Raw genomic sequence first — 16,387 nt, 5'->3', positions numbered from 1 at the left:
CGGTAACTTTTATGCTTATTGTAGCTGTTAGCTAAAAACGGTAATTTAGCGTAGTTTGCCCTGAATTCAGCTTTGACAACAAATATGATCGACTGTTTCTAGTAGAATTCCAAAGTTGTCATCTTGTACCCTCTCAGAGTGCCCCTCTGTATGCTTGCAGAGACCCCTACAGTAGGGAAACATGCAAAACGGTGTCCAAACCTTTGTGTTTTAGCTTTATTTATGTCTTACACAGCATCCCAACTCTTTAGCTAACTTAATAACTTTAGCTAAAGTGAATAGTTAGTCTAATTCATTAGTGCAGCATTACTGGATTTGGCCAAATTTGGCCCGCGAAGCCATACCAAATTACTATCAGAGCTGGCCTACTGGTATTATACAGCTAATATATAAATTGTTTAGTATTAAGCTTTGCTTGTTCCATATTCAGTTTTTCAGCAAAACTTGTTTGAGTCCATAAGAAAAGTTTCATTCTTATATCTGGAGGAAGATTTTTTTTTTTCTTCAATAAATATTAATGTTAGCCCACGACTTTGTTCCAGTTTTGAATTTTGGCCCACTGTGTATTTGAGTTTGACACCGCTGGTTCACAGCATCCTGCCATGCGATTGCATTTGTCTCTAACCATCAGGAACCCTCACGTTAACTTTTATCCAGTGGAAAAAAGTTAGCGTTCATCCTCCAGCTTCACTGTGCTAATGTTATGCTAACATAGCTGTGTCGCTAGCGATCACGTAGCACATCATTATATAGCAGCTAGCCCAACTTCAGTAACCCTACAAACGTCACTGCTGTTTAGTTTCCTGTCTTCATTCATGTTGGAAGTGATAGCAGAGCTGTACGTTTGGATTCAGAAATCTCTCAGTCAGAACATGCTATATCATGTTTAGATAGAAGCTAGCGAGCTAACTTCCTGCTAACTTCTAACTCTGTTAAACTTCATAAATCCTGTTTTCATGGATGCCTGGATGTTAAACTTAATTGTTACACCTGGTAAAGCAGCAACGCGGATATTGGACAAGCCTGATCCAAGCCGGCTCCACGCCCCGACTTGTATTCAACTGTTCCTGAAACACTGGACAGTCCACGAGGCCCACGTCCACGCCCCTGTGGGTCAGGAGTGTTTTGGGTTATGAGCAGGACCTACACAATTTAGGCAGGTGGTTTTATTGTTGTGGTTGATTGGTTTATACTACCAGCATGTTCTATGTCTGCTCTGGGCTCTCCCTCCAATTAGTTCCAACAATAAAACCTCCACAGAAGGCCCTGAAAGATTTCTCTCTTCAGCCGTCAGAGCCGTCCCGGCGAGCTTCTCTCGCCGCCGAGGAACAGCTGACATGTTTGGAGCTTCTTCCCAGAGTCTGAGCTCCTTGTGGGCTGAGCTCTGATGAACACAGAGTGACAAGGAAGGACATTTAACAAGAGGAGTTTTGTAAACAAAACATTAAAAAGGAGAAAGTTCTGAAGCAATAAAGTCATTTAATAATAATATTTTTCAGCTCATAAGCATCACTGCAGGTAAAATGAACCCTGACGACGTCTGTAAGAATTAGTGGACATTATTTAAATATTAATTTTATTCGATGGAGATGTGGTTTGTTTCAGTGAAGAGTTTCTAATGAAGGTCAGAGGTATAAATACACAGCTCTGTGTGTCCGAGGCTGCACGTGTACAGAACACGTGTGTGCGCGTTCGGCTGTCGTCTTGATGAAACTATGATTTGCTCAACGCTCATGGCTGCTGACGGACCCTGACTGTGGATCTGTCTCTGCCCACAGCGCTGATGAAAGGTTCGATGCTTCATTCCACACCAACATCCTGGTCAACTCCACAGGCTACTGCCAGTACCTGCCGCCAGGTAACACACACAAGCCCCTCCCATCAACAACAACTACACAGTCCTGAATTCACCTGTAATCACAGCTGTTTAACATTAACAGGAGTTTGTGGTTCTACTTATTCAATGATGCTGAAGTGACTACAGATTTATAAAAAGCTTCTCCATCCATCTAATTTCATAATTCAGGGTGAATATTTTTAATAAAAATAAAATGCATCCCTTTGTTTCAGAGTCTTTCACTGTTGTTCACAGTGTGATGGTGGAAGCAGCAGGACGTCACAAAGACTGGATTTTCAATTTTAAATCCGATGTTTGATTCAGATAATTAAACTCTGGACATCAAAGTGTGAATAGGCTGTGAAAAGCATTTTTATCAAAGTGTGTGTGTGTGTGTGTGTGTGTGTGTGTGTGTGTGTGTGTGTGTGTTGGGGGGGCTTCAACATGAGGTCCCGAGGTCATCTGGAGGAGTTATGGTCGTGATTCACAGCCCGAGACTCACGTTGTCTTTTAGCGCGGCGCTGATTGAAAGATGATTCTGGGATGTTTGTCCCTGTTTTTAAATTGATTCAGTCACAAAGAGCACCGTGAAATGAGAAAAACTGATGCTTTACAGTAAAAGACAAACAATATGCATCTGCAAATGATTCAAAGCTGAACTGTAATGATCCAGAAGCAGAAAGGAAAGCCATCGTCCAATCAGAAATCAGTAACAGCTGTTTGGAGACCACAGTCCTGCTGGAGTGTCCTGGAGCAAACCTCCAGGATTACAATGTGAAACTAAAATTTGAGAAGAACTTGCGGGCAGTCCTCCTGCTTCGTTCCATCCACTTGGTCTAATGTAGCAGTGAAGCAGCGCGATGCTCCCACCAGCATGCCTGACAGCTGTTATGCTGGTCTCGGGTTTGACAGCCTCACCTTTACTCCTCCAATCAAACCTCTTGTTACTGTGGACGTGTGACTCAAACTTGAGAAATTAAAAACCTTTCAGAGCACCTTCAGCTCCAGCCTGCTGCCCTATAAAATAATCGAATCCATATTTGCCCCCGTGTTTTACCCCGGGTCTCAACCTCAGGTGTTCTGTATATTTAATGGTGTTTCTTCCTCGCTGTAGGCGTCAGCTCATGCTGCGGCGGCGTCCTGATTCCTCCCCGGGATCATTAAACATTCATCTTTTTTCCAGCTCATCCACGCGGAGTTAATGCAAAGCAAACAGCTGCGATGTGATTCTCCGAGGGAGGCTGCGCTCCTTTTCCTGTTTACATGAGAAATAACTTCCTTTTATTGCTTTCAGGTCTCTGCATCTGTAAAATCAATCAGTGGGTGAGGTTTGTCTTCACAGCTTGTCTTCTCTGTGACGGCGTCTGCGCTCACATGTGCTGCTTTCTGTTTGCCGTCTCTGTTGTTCCTGCGTTTCCCTCTTTGACCGGAGACCTCGTTGCTGCTTTGTGTGATTTGAAATAGATTTTGTGTCAAATACAAACTGTAATCTCAGCTGTGCTCACCGTCCCCCTCTTCCTTTTCCCTCGAGCACAGTAACAGCTGTCCTGTCAAGTCTTCTTGTTTTTTTCCACCTTTGACTGAAGCTTGTTTTAACAGCACTCGTCTGAATGTCCGTCTCTGCTTCAGGAATATTTAAGAGCACCTGTTACATCGACGTCCGCTGGTTTCCCTTTGACGTGCAGCGCTGTGACCTCAAGTTTGGCTCGTGGACGTACGGCGGCTGGTCTCTGGACCTGCAGATGATTGAGGCTGACATCACCGGATACATCGCCAACGGAGAGTGGGACCTCGTGGGTAAGACACATCGGCATCTTCACACATGTAGAACAACAACGCTCGCGTGGCTTTGGATGCCGTCTGTCTCGGGTCCAGCTCCCGTCAGACCAAACCTAAAGCAGACTAACAAAGACCCGTCCTGTCCTGATAGACGTCTGCTGATATGTTTCCCCATCAGGCCTCTTTGATCAGGACTGCATGCACGAATCTAAGGTAATAGTAAAAGATGAGCTGGATGGAGGAAGAGCAAACAGCCTCGGTCCTGATCTAACCTGCAGCAGCTGGAGGATAAAACTTTTTGAGCTCATTTCACGGCAGGATTCCCACTGAGACAGTGAGCAGCAGCAGGTTCGGGGCAACGCAGACAAGTTGTTTTAATTAGTTTACATCCAGAATCTTCCTCCTGCCAGCGACAGCGTGTCTCCACCGGCTGTCTGCTGCGGAGGAACAGGGTTTCATATCGGCGCTCCCATCCAGCATTAACGCGTTGGTAATTAAATCCTCCTCCGAGCGCGGCGGCCTGAAGGGCAGGCAGCTCGATGACCCTGAAGCAGAGCCTCCGTTGTAATTGGCTCATTTTTATAACGCACAATACTCACAACACACCAGGTCACACATGAGCACTGATTGACATTGTATTATTTTATCCATCACTCTGCACGTGGGGAGTCCCGGTTCCTCCTGAACAGATGACACAGTTTCAGGTTTTAAGCTGCCTGATTGCCTGCGTGCTGCAGAGCGCTCAGGATCACCCGAGCAGCTCTGGAGGTTTACAAATCCATGTCTTTGTCTCGCCTGCAGCCTCCTCCTGCTGCCTCTTTGATCCGTACACAAAGCATTCCAAGGAAAACCAAGGAAGAGGCCGAGAAGTTGTGTGAAGTTCTTTAGTTTCAGATCCAAAGCTCCAGTCTGTTGAATATTGTGACTCACATGATATTTGACCAAACGCTTCATGTCCTGCTTGGACTCTGAGGCGTGCAGACGCCTTCCAGCACAGCTCCTGTTTTTAGGTGCTTGTACTTCTCCAGTGGGTGAGCAGGAGTCCCTCTTTAATTCACAGCGTTGTGTGAACATGTGGGACAAAGAAAACAGGATCACAGTTTTTGAAAGTCACCACAGCCAGCGGAGAACGGTCGATGGGTCACATGAGGTGGAAATCTGCAGGTCTTTGCAGATTTTTGTGAAATGCAGTAAAATAATTACCATAAATGAGAGAAAAGCAGCTACAGTGAAGAGCAGGAACCTTCTAGTAACCGCAGTGTGATGCTCAGAGAGCTCCTTGGTGTTTCAGGACATCTGCAGCTCAGCTGGACTCATTTCTACTGAAGACAACTGATTACAAAGCATCAGCTCCAACAAAAGGTAACAGTTTTAAAGGTTATTGGGGGAAGGCGGGGCTTCCTCTAGTGTACGTTGAAATAAAACGCGTCCTTCAGGTGTTCGGAGCATCAGCCAGGTTTAACGTCAGGGTTCGTTATGTGTTTCTGAATCTCTCTGAAGTATTAGATGGAGACAATAACTGTCTCAGCAGCAGCTTTACTCTCTGCACGCCTCAACAACAACAAAAACACTTCCTGTTTACGGCCCTCATGGTACTTCACTGCCCAATCAGAAGCCTGGAAATCCTATACTCAGATTCAATTCAATTTTATATACTGTAGCACCAAATCACAACAAAAGTCGCCTCAAGGCGCTTCAATAATACAGAGAAAAACCCAACAATCATATGACCCCCTATGAGCAGCACTTTGGGTCAGAGCAAACGTAGAAAAGGATCCTGGTGTTATTTGTCTCTCAGAAACAGTTCATAACTTCAACTCATCCATGTCACCTAAAAGGTAAACCTGTTTCTCCATCACAGCTCTGATGATCCAGTAAGGACATCTGCTGGTTTCATCTTCATGTTTCCCTCTCACCAGATAACCAAACCATATCATGACCAGCAGCTTTACAGCTGTGGCTCCAGCAAACATCAGCTGATACTAGAAATTAATATTAAATAAATTCTAACAACAGCGACATCCGCTGGTTTCTGGCACAAAGTGGGCGATAAACAAACAAGAGAGAAAAGCCGATCAGCTGATCATTGATCAGTTTCATGATTGAAGTAGCAACAGGAGAGAGGATGAGAGGAGAAGAGGCAGCTGTGCAGCAAAGACACAGAATAACTGCAGCTTTGTCTTTTTCATTGTAGCTGAATTACGGGACAAACTGTTCCTTTTCACCTCAATAAGAAACGCGTAATATTTTCTCTGAATACCAGACGATTCTGTTTTTTATGGGACGGTTGGCAACTCTAATACCTAACCTTATAAATAAAATAAGATAAAACAAGTTCAACATCAGTAACATCAAAGCACCACCCAGCTGTATATAAAATCCATCATGCTAGCTAGTACACAGTACGAGTTATTGTAACTGACTGTAAAAAGTCAGCACAACGAAAATAAACTCCACCTTAACTTGGTTTATATCTGACTAGGGATGGGTATCGTTTAGGTTTTATCCGATACCAGTACCAAACCGGTACTTTTGAAATGGTGCCGGTGCTTAAACGGAGCTCAAACCGGTGCTTAAAGAATGGAGAACACACACTTTGTCCAAAAACCTCTCATGTTCAGCTGTGTTTTTTGTAAAAAGACAACAATGTTAGCCTTTTCTGCAGCTATGGGGCATATATATGGGCAGAAATCTGTGCCATCAGAAACTGAATTTGAATAAGTTCAGATTGAATCTGAATTGTAACTTGAATAAATGCTTTTGAAAACTGAATTTGAATTAGTCTAATTTGAAATTGAATTTATGGTTTGAAAATGATCATCACTAAATTGAAATTGAATTTTATATTTTGAAAATGAATTGATTTGCTTTGAAACTGCATTTTATCCAAAGTTGTCATCTTGGACCCTCTCAGAGTACCCCCTCTGTATGCTTGCAGAGACCCCTACAGTAGGGAAACATGCAAAACGGTGTCCAAACCTTTGTGTTTTAGCTTTATTTATGTCTTACACAGCATCCCAACTCTTTAGCTAACTTAATAACTTTAGCTAAAGTGAATAGTTAGTCTAATTCATTAGTGCAGCATTACTGGATCACCTCTGTTTGAAGTGATATAATATGATATACAACTATCACTGTGTTTAATGTTAAGATTCAATATTGAGGAAGGGTACAAGAGGTGATCGAAGAATAACCACACCGATCCGGCCGGGTGAAGTCAAACGATGATTTTAATGAATACACGCGTGGGAAGACACTCTGTACGCAGACAGCCAGTAGTCTTCGACTTAATCAAAGCATGAACAGATATTTTATAGCATCAGGGTTTATTTACTGACGCCCCTTCATGCGTCACCGTTACATTTTATACATAGATCAGATCAACATCATCATGACTTTTCACCCAGAAAATCATCTTCTATTTTCATGGCTTGGTACTTTCCGTTCTTATCTTAAAATGAATTGTTCCTCTTTCTTGCCGAGACAACAAGAAACGGTTCCTCTGAATAAATTTAACTCTATGTGTGTGTGTCACGACCTCACATGCTCTTTGTGTCACCTCTTCACCTACTGTCTGTGTCTCGTCCTCAAATGCTCTTTCTCAATTCACCTGTTGCACTTCTGACCTTTTACCAGACCAGAGGCTCACTGAGACTATGTGTATGTCTTCTACTAAATAAATGTTTTAACCAAGAACCTCTACTAAAACCTTAATATAAAATGATCTGATATATAAGTGTTTTGTAAGCATGTATTGCAATTCCTTCTATGGCTCCAAGTCACTTGCACAATAGATTGTCCGAACATCGCGCCGAACAAAGCTTCCGACCCCCAATTAATTGACCGAGCTCCAACTCTTTAATAAGCACAGATATGCATTGTGTATAAAATAGTCATAACTGCTTAAGGCCTTCTTAAAGCTATCTGTTACATTGTTAAAGCCTCGTCTTAGCCTGCGGCTCAAAATAACTTCCACTTCTGCATACAACTTCCTGTCAGCCTGCAACTCAGTCTTTCTGAAAGAGACACTGTTTAACCCCTGAATGCAATATAAACTCCAGATTTTATTATTAATGCAATGGTAATGATGACAATTATTTAACAATAGCAGTAAAATAATTTCCCTTCTCGACATTAACTACCATAATAATTCTTAGGGTACTGAGTGCATGCTTAATTAGATTTTTTTTTAAAGCATACTGCTCCATTACTATGTTTGACAGGCTGAAGTTGTCGGGTCACCTCCTAAATCGACCATCTTTTACAGGAGTTTTGTGCCAGAAATGGAGTGTCCACTGAAGACTGAAGATACTGAATCTCTACGCCTTGCCATTGATCCCTCTTGTGCCTTCATCTAGACAAGAGACATTAACTTAACCACTCTCATATGCTCTGTACCTACATCACCTTCCCTGACAGTCGTAGCTTGGCTCATCTGAGGGTGAAATTATAAGAATGTGTTATTTTGCAAAGTGCTCTCTAGGGTTCCTAAATAAAATATGGCATTGAGGTATTTTGAATTAATCCCTTCTTCTGAAATATAAGAACCTCTCCTGGTTTTAATGGCACTTTGGATTTCCTTACTTTCTGTTCCACTTCCAAACCCAAATAGATGCTGACAAGCTGCCACAGTAACATGGAAGAGGGAAAGAAGTTGGAAAGGACTACTACAAATAAACCTAATGCCTAACAATGTAAAATAAGAACAACAATAATAATAAAGATAAAAGATGAAGTAACAAGTTTTTAGTTTTTTCCAAATGACCATCCAGATGTCTGTGACATGTGATGACAAACACCATAATGGAAGGCCTTAGTCATCACATGCTTAAACTCATCATATATTTTTGCATATGCTGAACAGGCAGTCAGACATGCTGTAACTGTGGGGTAGAAAACAGCATGAACACCATACGGCAGGGGTCTCAAACTCCAGTCCTCAAGGGTCAAAGTGTCATGCAACTTTTCCATGCCCTCGAGGACTGGAGTTTGAGACCCCTGTCATATGGAATATGACAGGTGTGGTTGAACTGCATGAAGACTGAAGTTTCTCTTCTCTTCTGGCAGGACAGGAATGTGGCCTTGTCCTGTGAGCCACTGTAAGGATGTACTTAGAGTAGAACTGGACTGTCACCGGCCTCAGGCTCTTCACCCTTTTCAAAGACAAAGCAGTCATTTAGATAAAATATTAGATATTGTTTACCTGTAAATGCACAAAGTAAATTTAGAAATGTAATTATTGTCAAGAGTGAACAAGCACTGGTAGTGTAATCTACAGCTGTGGCCAAACGTTTAGAGAATGAGAAGTGTTGTTTGCTTATTTACAAAGTTTGTTGTTTCAGTGATAGTTGTATATCATATTATATCACTTCAAACAGAGATGATCCAGTAATGCTGCACTAATGAATTAGACTAACTATTCACTTTAGCTAAAGTTATTAAGTTAGCTAAAGAGTTGGGATGCTGTGTAAGACATAAATAAAGCTAAAACACAAAGGTTTGGACACCGTTTTGCATGTTTCCCTACTGTAGGGGTCTCTGCAAGCATACAGAGGGGCACTCTGAGAGGGTCCAAGATGACAGCTTTGGAATTCTACTAGAAACAGTCGATCATATTTGTTGTCAAAGCTGAATTCAGGGCAAACTACGCTAAATTACCGTTTTTAGCTAACAGCTACAATAAGCATAACAGTTACCTTACGGCTATCTTTTGTTAACATGACGCTTGTTCTTATACATGTAGTACATTTATTACCAACCTGAGAGTTTATCCGCTGGTCATTCGACATGACGAATGACTTCTGAAGTCTTAATTCAGCTAAAGATGCTGTAGATTCCCGTCAGTAACACTTTCGGTCCGCTAGTAAAACGTAGTTCTATTAATCTGCGCTTGAACCGGAACCGGATGTAAGTTCCAAAAAACTGAATTTTGGAACTGAAATTGAATTGTAGACCTGAAACTGAATGGTGAGAAGTGAAACTGAAATTATTCGAGAGCTGAATTTTTAAAGGATAAAATGCAGTTTCAAAGCAAATCAATTCATTTTCAAAATATAAAATTCAATTTCAAATTAGACTAATTCAAATTCAGTTTTCAAAAGCATTTATTCAAGTTACAATTCAGATTCAATCTGAGCAATTCAAATTCAGTTTCTGATGGCACAGATTTCTGCCCATACATATATGGTATCACTCTTGGCTGGAAGCAGTGCTTAAACAATGGAAAAAACACAAACTTTGTCCAAAACCTCTCATGTTTAACTGTTTCCCACTTTTTCTTTGGTCATTTTAGCCTTTTTGGCCAGGGTGAAGGGAGTATCTGCCATCAAACAGGAAGACAGCCGCATGTAGCTATGATGATGTTTGCTAGTTCACCTTACATGCATTAATGTAATAACGTGGTTAGCCTGCTCAACGTAAATTACACACGAACAACATGAAGCTACTCACGCAGAGAAGAACGGCTGCTGCTGCCATCATCCATCATCATTTCTGCTACACTGGCAGGGCTACGGGCCAGGACGCTCCTCTTCGGGTTCTTGGGGGATGTTGCTAACTCCGGGTCAGATAACAGGCAACCCACCCGCAGTAGATGTGCTCGGTGTGAGGTCTCGCAGCAAGCTATCAAATACGGTGCATTTCTTGGCTTTTAACAAAATGCTATGCGTCTCCAGGTGTTTCATCAGATTCGAGGTGTTACCTCCTTTGACAGTATCACAGTATCAGCTTAAAGCACTTGTTGCTGCTGAGTTTGCATCTTCTGCTGTGAAGTACAGCCAGACTTTGACCGCTTCGCTTTGGGCATTTTTAATCTGTAGCTCTGCTCTAAAAGAACGTACATACCTGGGCCCGCCTTCTATCCTCGGAAACGTAAAATGATTGGCTAGAATCTAAAGTATATGACATCTCAGGGGGGGAAAAAGCAGCAAAATGTGCGCTGCTTTTCGGTCTGGTTACTACCGTTTATGTCAGAACCGGTGCCATCATGGCACCGGATACCTGTACCCATCCCTATATCTGACCCAGATAGACTGCCGCCTCGGGTCTCTGCTCCTCCTGCCTTTCCGTCATCCACCTGCCAGCGTGTTGCATATGCTGGATTCCACCACTTGCTAATGTTACTGAATCTGTGGAAGCTCCACAATAGCCACCACCAAACAACAAGTTATTTTTTCACATCTCCCTTCATCTGGCCAATCCACCACCTTTCAGTGTTTATACCGTTACGGAAAAAAACAAAAAAAAAAAACAAAAAACTCTTGGCTCATAAAAACGAAAAATCATCATTGGACATACCAGTCCAGCTATGACTGGAGGCCAAGGTAATGCCATCCAGAGTAAGAATCTGGTTAGATACCATATTTCTAAGCTTTTCAGGGCCGAGTACAATAACCTCAGTTTGATCTGAATTAAGAAGCAGAAAGTTAGCGGCCATCCAGGTCTTTATGTCTTTAAGACATTCCTGCAGTTTAACTCATTGGTGTGTGTTATCTGGCTTCATGCACAGATAGAGCTGGGTGTCATCTGCATAGCAGTGTAAATGTATGCTATGTCTTCTAATGATGCTGCCTAAGGGAAGCATGTATAATGTAAACAGAATTGGTCCTAGCACTGAACCCTGTGGAACTCCATAATTAACCTCAGTGTGTGAAGAGGACTCTCCATTTACATGCACAAACTGGAGTCTATTAGATAGATATGATACAAACCACTGCAGTGCAGTACCTGTAATACCTACAGCATGTTCTAATCGCTCTAATAGGATATTATGGTCGACAGTATCGAACGCTGCACTGAGGTCTAGCAGGACAAGCACAGAGATGAGTCCACTGTCAGAGGCCATAAGAAGATCATTTGTAACCTTCACTAAAGCTGTTTCTGTGCTGTGCTGAGCTCTGAAACCTGACTGAAACTCTTCAAATAAACCTCTGCAGATGATCTGTTAGCTGTTTGACAACTACTCTTTCAAGGATGTTTGATATAAAGGAAGGTTGGAGATTGGCCTATAATTAGCTAAGACTGCTGGGTCTAGAGATGCTTTTTGAGTAAAGGTTTAACTACAGCCAGCTTGAAGGCCTGTGGTACATAGCCGATTATTAGAGATAGGTTGATCATATTTAAGATCGAAGCATTAATTAATGGCAGGACTTCTTTGAGCAGTTTTGTAGGAATGGGGTCTAAAAGACACGTTGATGGTTTGGAGGAAGTAATTATTGAAGTTAACTCAGAAAGATCAATTAGAGAAAAAGAGTCTAACTTAACATCAATGGTACTAAGAGTAGCTGTAGATAATATTACATCTGTGGGATGATTATTGGTAATTTTTTCTCTAATGATAAGAATGTTATTTGTGAAGAAGTTCATGAAGTCATTACTAGTTAACGTTAAAGGGATGGTTGGCTCAACAGAGCTCTGACTTTTTGTCAGCCTGGCTACAGAGCTGAAGAGAAACCTGGGGTTGTTCTTATTTTCTTCAATCAGTGATGAATAGTAAGATGTTCTGGCTTTGCGGAGGGCTTTCTTATAAAGCAGCAAACTATTTCTCCAGGCTAAATGATGATCCTCTAAATTTGTGACACGCCATTTCCTCTCCAGATTACGAGTCATCTGCTTTAGGCTACGTGTTTGAGAATTATACCACGACCAGTGATACTCTACCACAGAGCGAGCGAACACCAAGTGACAGCGCCACCAAGAGTCAGGAGTCAGCTCCAACGATAGATGCAGGAAAACCAACTCGGAATATTCAACTCATACTTGTTACTGCTCTGAGCGTACACATGTAAATATCAGAACATGTGAGCACCATATGGAACATCAGCAGCTCTATAACCCTCATAAACACCTCTTTGTGTATCAAATGACATAAATTTACTTCTACACATTTAGTTTGTTGGGATCTGGTCAGCTTGATCGTCACACTGGAGTTTTTATGTTAGGTTTTCGATCACGCCTCAAATGTGTTTAAAAATAATTTAACAAATCTCGTCACATTTGCCAAAACCCCGAGGGCGGGGTCTGCGCTGCACGCCTGTCGGCTTTTTCACATGTGACTGAGACCCGACAGTGAATACAGTCAATATGAAGGAAATCTGATGTCAGGTGACCTGAGTGATGCTGTCATGTCTGTTCGGTGACCTCTGGTCCAGAGCTCTCTGTCTCTGCTGTTGTTTCTGAAGGTGATCCAGCAGCGTCTCTGTCCTCTGTCACAGCTGTGGTTGCAGAGTGAGGATGAGCACAGGGTTACCCAAAGTCTCAGGGGAGCCTCAGAGCTTCTGTTCGGTACAAACTGAAGAAAGAGACAGCTGAGGATGAATGCCGGCCTCCGTGGAGGCTTCCTGCTCAGCCAATGGGCCGTTGCAAGGGAACTTAATTGAAAAGTCCAACATCATGTTTCCCATTTACTCTCCTCCATCACCTAGCTGAGATTAAAACCAATGTAGTGAGCAATGTTTGCGATGTATAGGCAAATGAAACGCAGCCAGGCGTACTGCACGCCAGTTTTTATCTGCCACTTCCTCCAGAGATGAACCTAAAAGCGGAAAAGGACGAGGAGGAAGTGAAGGAGGGGCTACAGCACAGTACACAGTACCAATACAGCGACACCAGATATCAATGTTTTTTTTAAATTCCTGAATCGATTTTTTAATATAAATTTATTTTGCCCGAAATGCCAGAATCTCAGGTGACATCTCACAAAATTTCAAGAACCACCAAACAGCTAAGACAGTAAATGAGAGCAGGTACACGGATTCTGCACAAAGACTTAAACACACAGCGCGACCCGCAGATCAGAATCAGTGAGATGTGACTTTCTCACGGTCGGGGCTGAAAGCCGACAGCTCGCTGACTCTGATCTGTCGGCAGATCCGCGCTTTGTGTTCACGCCCTTTATGAGCAGATTCTAAAGCTGTTAGTTTGATGTCTCTCCAAACAATATTGACCGAACCAGCAGCAAAAGAAGATCCAAACGCTTCACATAAACATCGTCATGAATTCACTCTGACTTTCACTGTTTTGCTTCCACCGCGATGCACAGCTCTCTCTCTCTCTCTCTCTGTACTTCAAGAACAGTTTCCCTTTCTTCATTATTCGCTTGCTTGTTACGCACAAGTCTAACGTTGTTTACAGGCTGTCGGCCGCTGTTTTTTTCCCTTTTACATTCTTCCGAAAAGAGGAGTTGGCCGTCCGACTGCGGTCTGGAGTGTGGGGCCTCCCTGCTGCTGCGGAGTCGGGGCGGTCTGCCTCCCCCCACCGCAGGGAAAAGGGTAACACCACCTGGGTCTGGGTACAGTCCCCCCCTCCAGGGGCGGGGGCACCTAGACCCGGTTTGTAGAGTACGCTTGGGGAGTGTGATTGTGTGTACAGCGTCTCTTTATGTCTGTCTCCACGTTGGTTGAGTGTGGAGTAAGTGCATATGAGAGCATGAGGGTGGGAATGGATGTTTGTATCTGTGTGTGCCTGTATGTCTGTGTCTATATGTCAGGTTGGGTATCAGACGCCACCTCTCTGGGGACATCTCAGGCCCTCCAAGGTTTGGAGGCCTATCTCCCCCTACCACCACTTCCCCTGCCAGTGGTGGACTCCCTCAGACATCGGTGCGTTGGTGGTTCTTTGTGTCCGGGGATGGGCGTCCAGGTACACACCGGCTCACTCCTTGGCGGCCGCTTGTCGGGGCCTGGAGCCTGGGGCTCGCTCGGGCCACTTCGGAGGTGGGGTGCCCCCGGCCTCTCGGCCTGGGGCTCGGTCACTCAGGCGCAGCTGGCGGCCGGCGGAGCTCACGGGCGCTTCCCTGCAACTCCCCCTGGCTTCTGCTCCGCGGCTGCTGAGTGAGCCCTCATCTGGGACTCTCCTCAGCTCTTTCTGGGACAGTGGTGCGGCTGCCCCTCTGTTGGTCTTCCTTGGTCTCTTGTGTTCTGGGGGCCTCTGGATGTCTGGAGTTTTGATCTCCTCCATACCTGCTTCATGCCCTGGAGGACGGGGCTGTGGCCCCCTCACACCCTCTAGCAGATTATTACATGAAGGAACCTTTAAAAAAACAAGCGCGTCCATGCTCACAGGTGTACACACGGGTGATCACACCCACAAACTACACCCTTTTTGGCTCCTACCTCAAAGCACACTGTGTTCTGTTGATCTTATGTGCTGCACAATAATGTTTAACATTTAGTATTTACTGTCATATTCCCATATATCATTGTGATGTTGTTTATTCTATTACTCTTGTTCTCTTCTGCTTGTTTTCTTTTTTCTTTCTCAGCAGGTGATCCAGGTGATTGATATATGCATTTTTTTTCTCTGCCCGTTCTGTTGGTTTTTGTCTTTTGTCCTTCTCCCCCGTCCCTCTTCTCAGCTGTTTCTCTTTCCCTCTTTCTTTCTCCCCTTCTTTCCCCCAGTCAAGTCTGTCCCGTATTCAGTAAGTGAAAATAAAATAAACAATAAAAGGTGAATCAAATGGACCATTACGGCAAGGCTGGGATGGTCAGTTTGGTAAAGTAAATCCGTTGGGCATCTTTCTTTGCCTTTAGACAACAATTCTGATGCAAAAGAGCCAAACGGGACAGGCAAAAAAAAAACAAAAAAAAAAAAAACATTCTTCCGAAAAGAAAACCTCATTTCTGCTGTTCAATACTGAACAAATTTAAACTTTTTAAAATTATTCAAAATGAAAAACGCTTAACCGCGTCTCTAATAAAACCGCTGTAACTTCAGAGGTAACGTTCATGTGTTGATTAATGGTTTTCTTTCGTTTTTGATGTACTGCAGAATACTTTTATAAAATCCAGGCCAGGAAAACCACCTTCATGTTTTTCTCTGTTTTATCTTCAGCTACTTTGACACAAAGGCCTCTGCTGTGATGCTCACACCTGTGATAAAGTCTTGCGTGTGTCAGCTTCCTTTTTATAGATACAAAAATATGTAAATGTACTGATCTGAATTATAATATTTCTGACTGTCAAAATTTCCCAGATTTAAATCGAATCGTGGATCGAATCGATTCGGGACCTTGTGAATCGGAATTGAATCGATTCTAGAAATCAGTGACGATACCCAGCCCTAGTATTCTGGGAATTTTATTATCATTTTCTGACACAGGCGCTGCATCCATCATCGTGCTCTGCTGATAAGACCTGAACAAAGACCTGAAGCAAAACTAAACACACTGAACATCGACCACAAGGCTGTCAAAATAAAACAGGAAAAGGGCAGACTAAGACGCACGAATAGGGGAACAGGGAAGTGACAGTGCGAGACGAGAGGTGGAAACGGCTATGGACGAACGCACGCGACAGATCGAGGAGGCGTGGACTAAACACGAGGAGGGGAAAACGGGGAAAACCCAGACACACAAACAGAGACACACAGAGAGGAGACAAGTAACTAAACTGATGCGTGACAGAGACCAAAGCACAAGAAAAGTCAAAACGTTGCGTTCAATGAGCAAGAAACATGACATTAACACATTTATTAGATCACCTGGGATAAAAACAAGAAAACACTAATATCTCTGAAGCCTGAGAGAAACTGTTTTAATGATGTTTCTTGTTCTGTAAATACATACATCATCAAAGCACTTGAATTTTTCTGCTTTTTTGTAAAAAGGTACATTTTAAAAAACGTGGATACAAAAATGATTAAATTTTAGCATTAAACTGCTAAGTGTAATCATTAAACGTTTGGCTTCATGATTATAGAAAACAAGTTATTTTATCATTTCCAGTTGAATATTTTTGTCATGGGTTTGAATTCAAAGACATGCTGAGATATGTT

At 43.0% G+C, this 16,387-nt stretch overlaps 1 protein-coding gene across 1 annotated transcript in view; it reads left to right on the top strand.

The window, feature by feature from the left end:
* Positions 1–16,387, top strand: part of LOC147326830 (neuronal acetylcholine receptor subunit alpha-7-like) — a 60,212-nt gene that overhangs the window by 25,051 nt on the left and 18,774 nt on the right. The window contains exons 5-6 of the mRNA XM_086302186.1: positions 1,779–1,858; positions 3,467–3,634. Coding sequence (XP_086158312.1) covers positions 1,779–1,858; positions 3,467–3,634 — 248 coding nt within the window. The remainder of the gene's footprint in view (positions 1–1,778; positions 1,859–3,466; positions 3,635–16,387) is intronic.

Source organism: Aulonocara sp. 'chitande type north' Nkhata Bay, linkage group LG7 (genome assembly GCF_057382095.1).
Source record: "Aulonocara sp. 'chitande type north' Nkhata Bay isolate Kocher_YH1m ecotype deep benthic linkage group LG7, A_spYH_male_GT1.1, whole genome shotgun sequence".
Taxonomy (NCBI): domain Eukaryota; kingdom Metazoa; phylum Chordata; class Actinopteri; order Cichliformes; family Cichlidae; genus Aulonocara; species Aulonocara sp. 'chitande type north' Nkhata Bay.
Note: the sequence above shows the minus strand (reverse complement) of the source record. Positions and strands in the feature narration are given on the sequence as shown.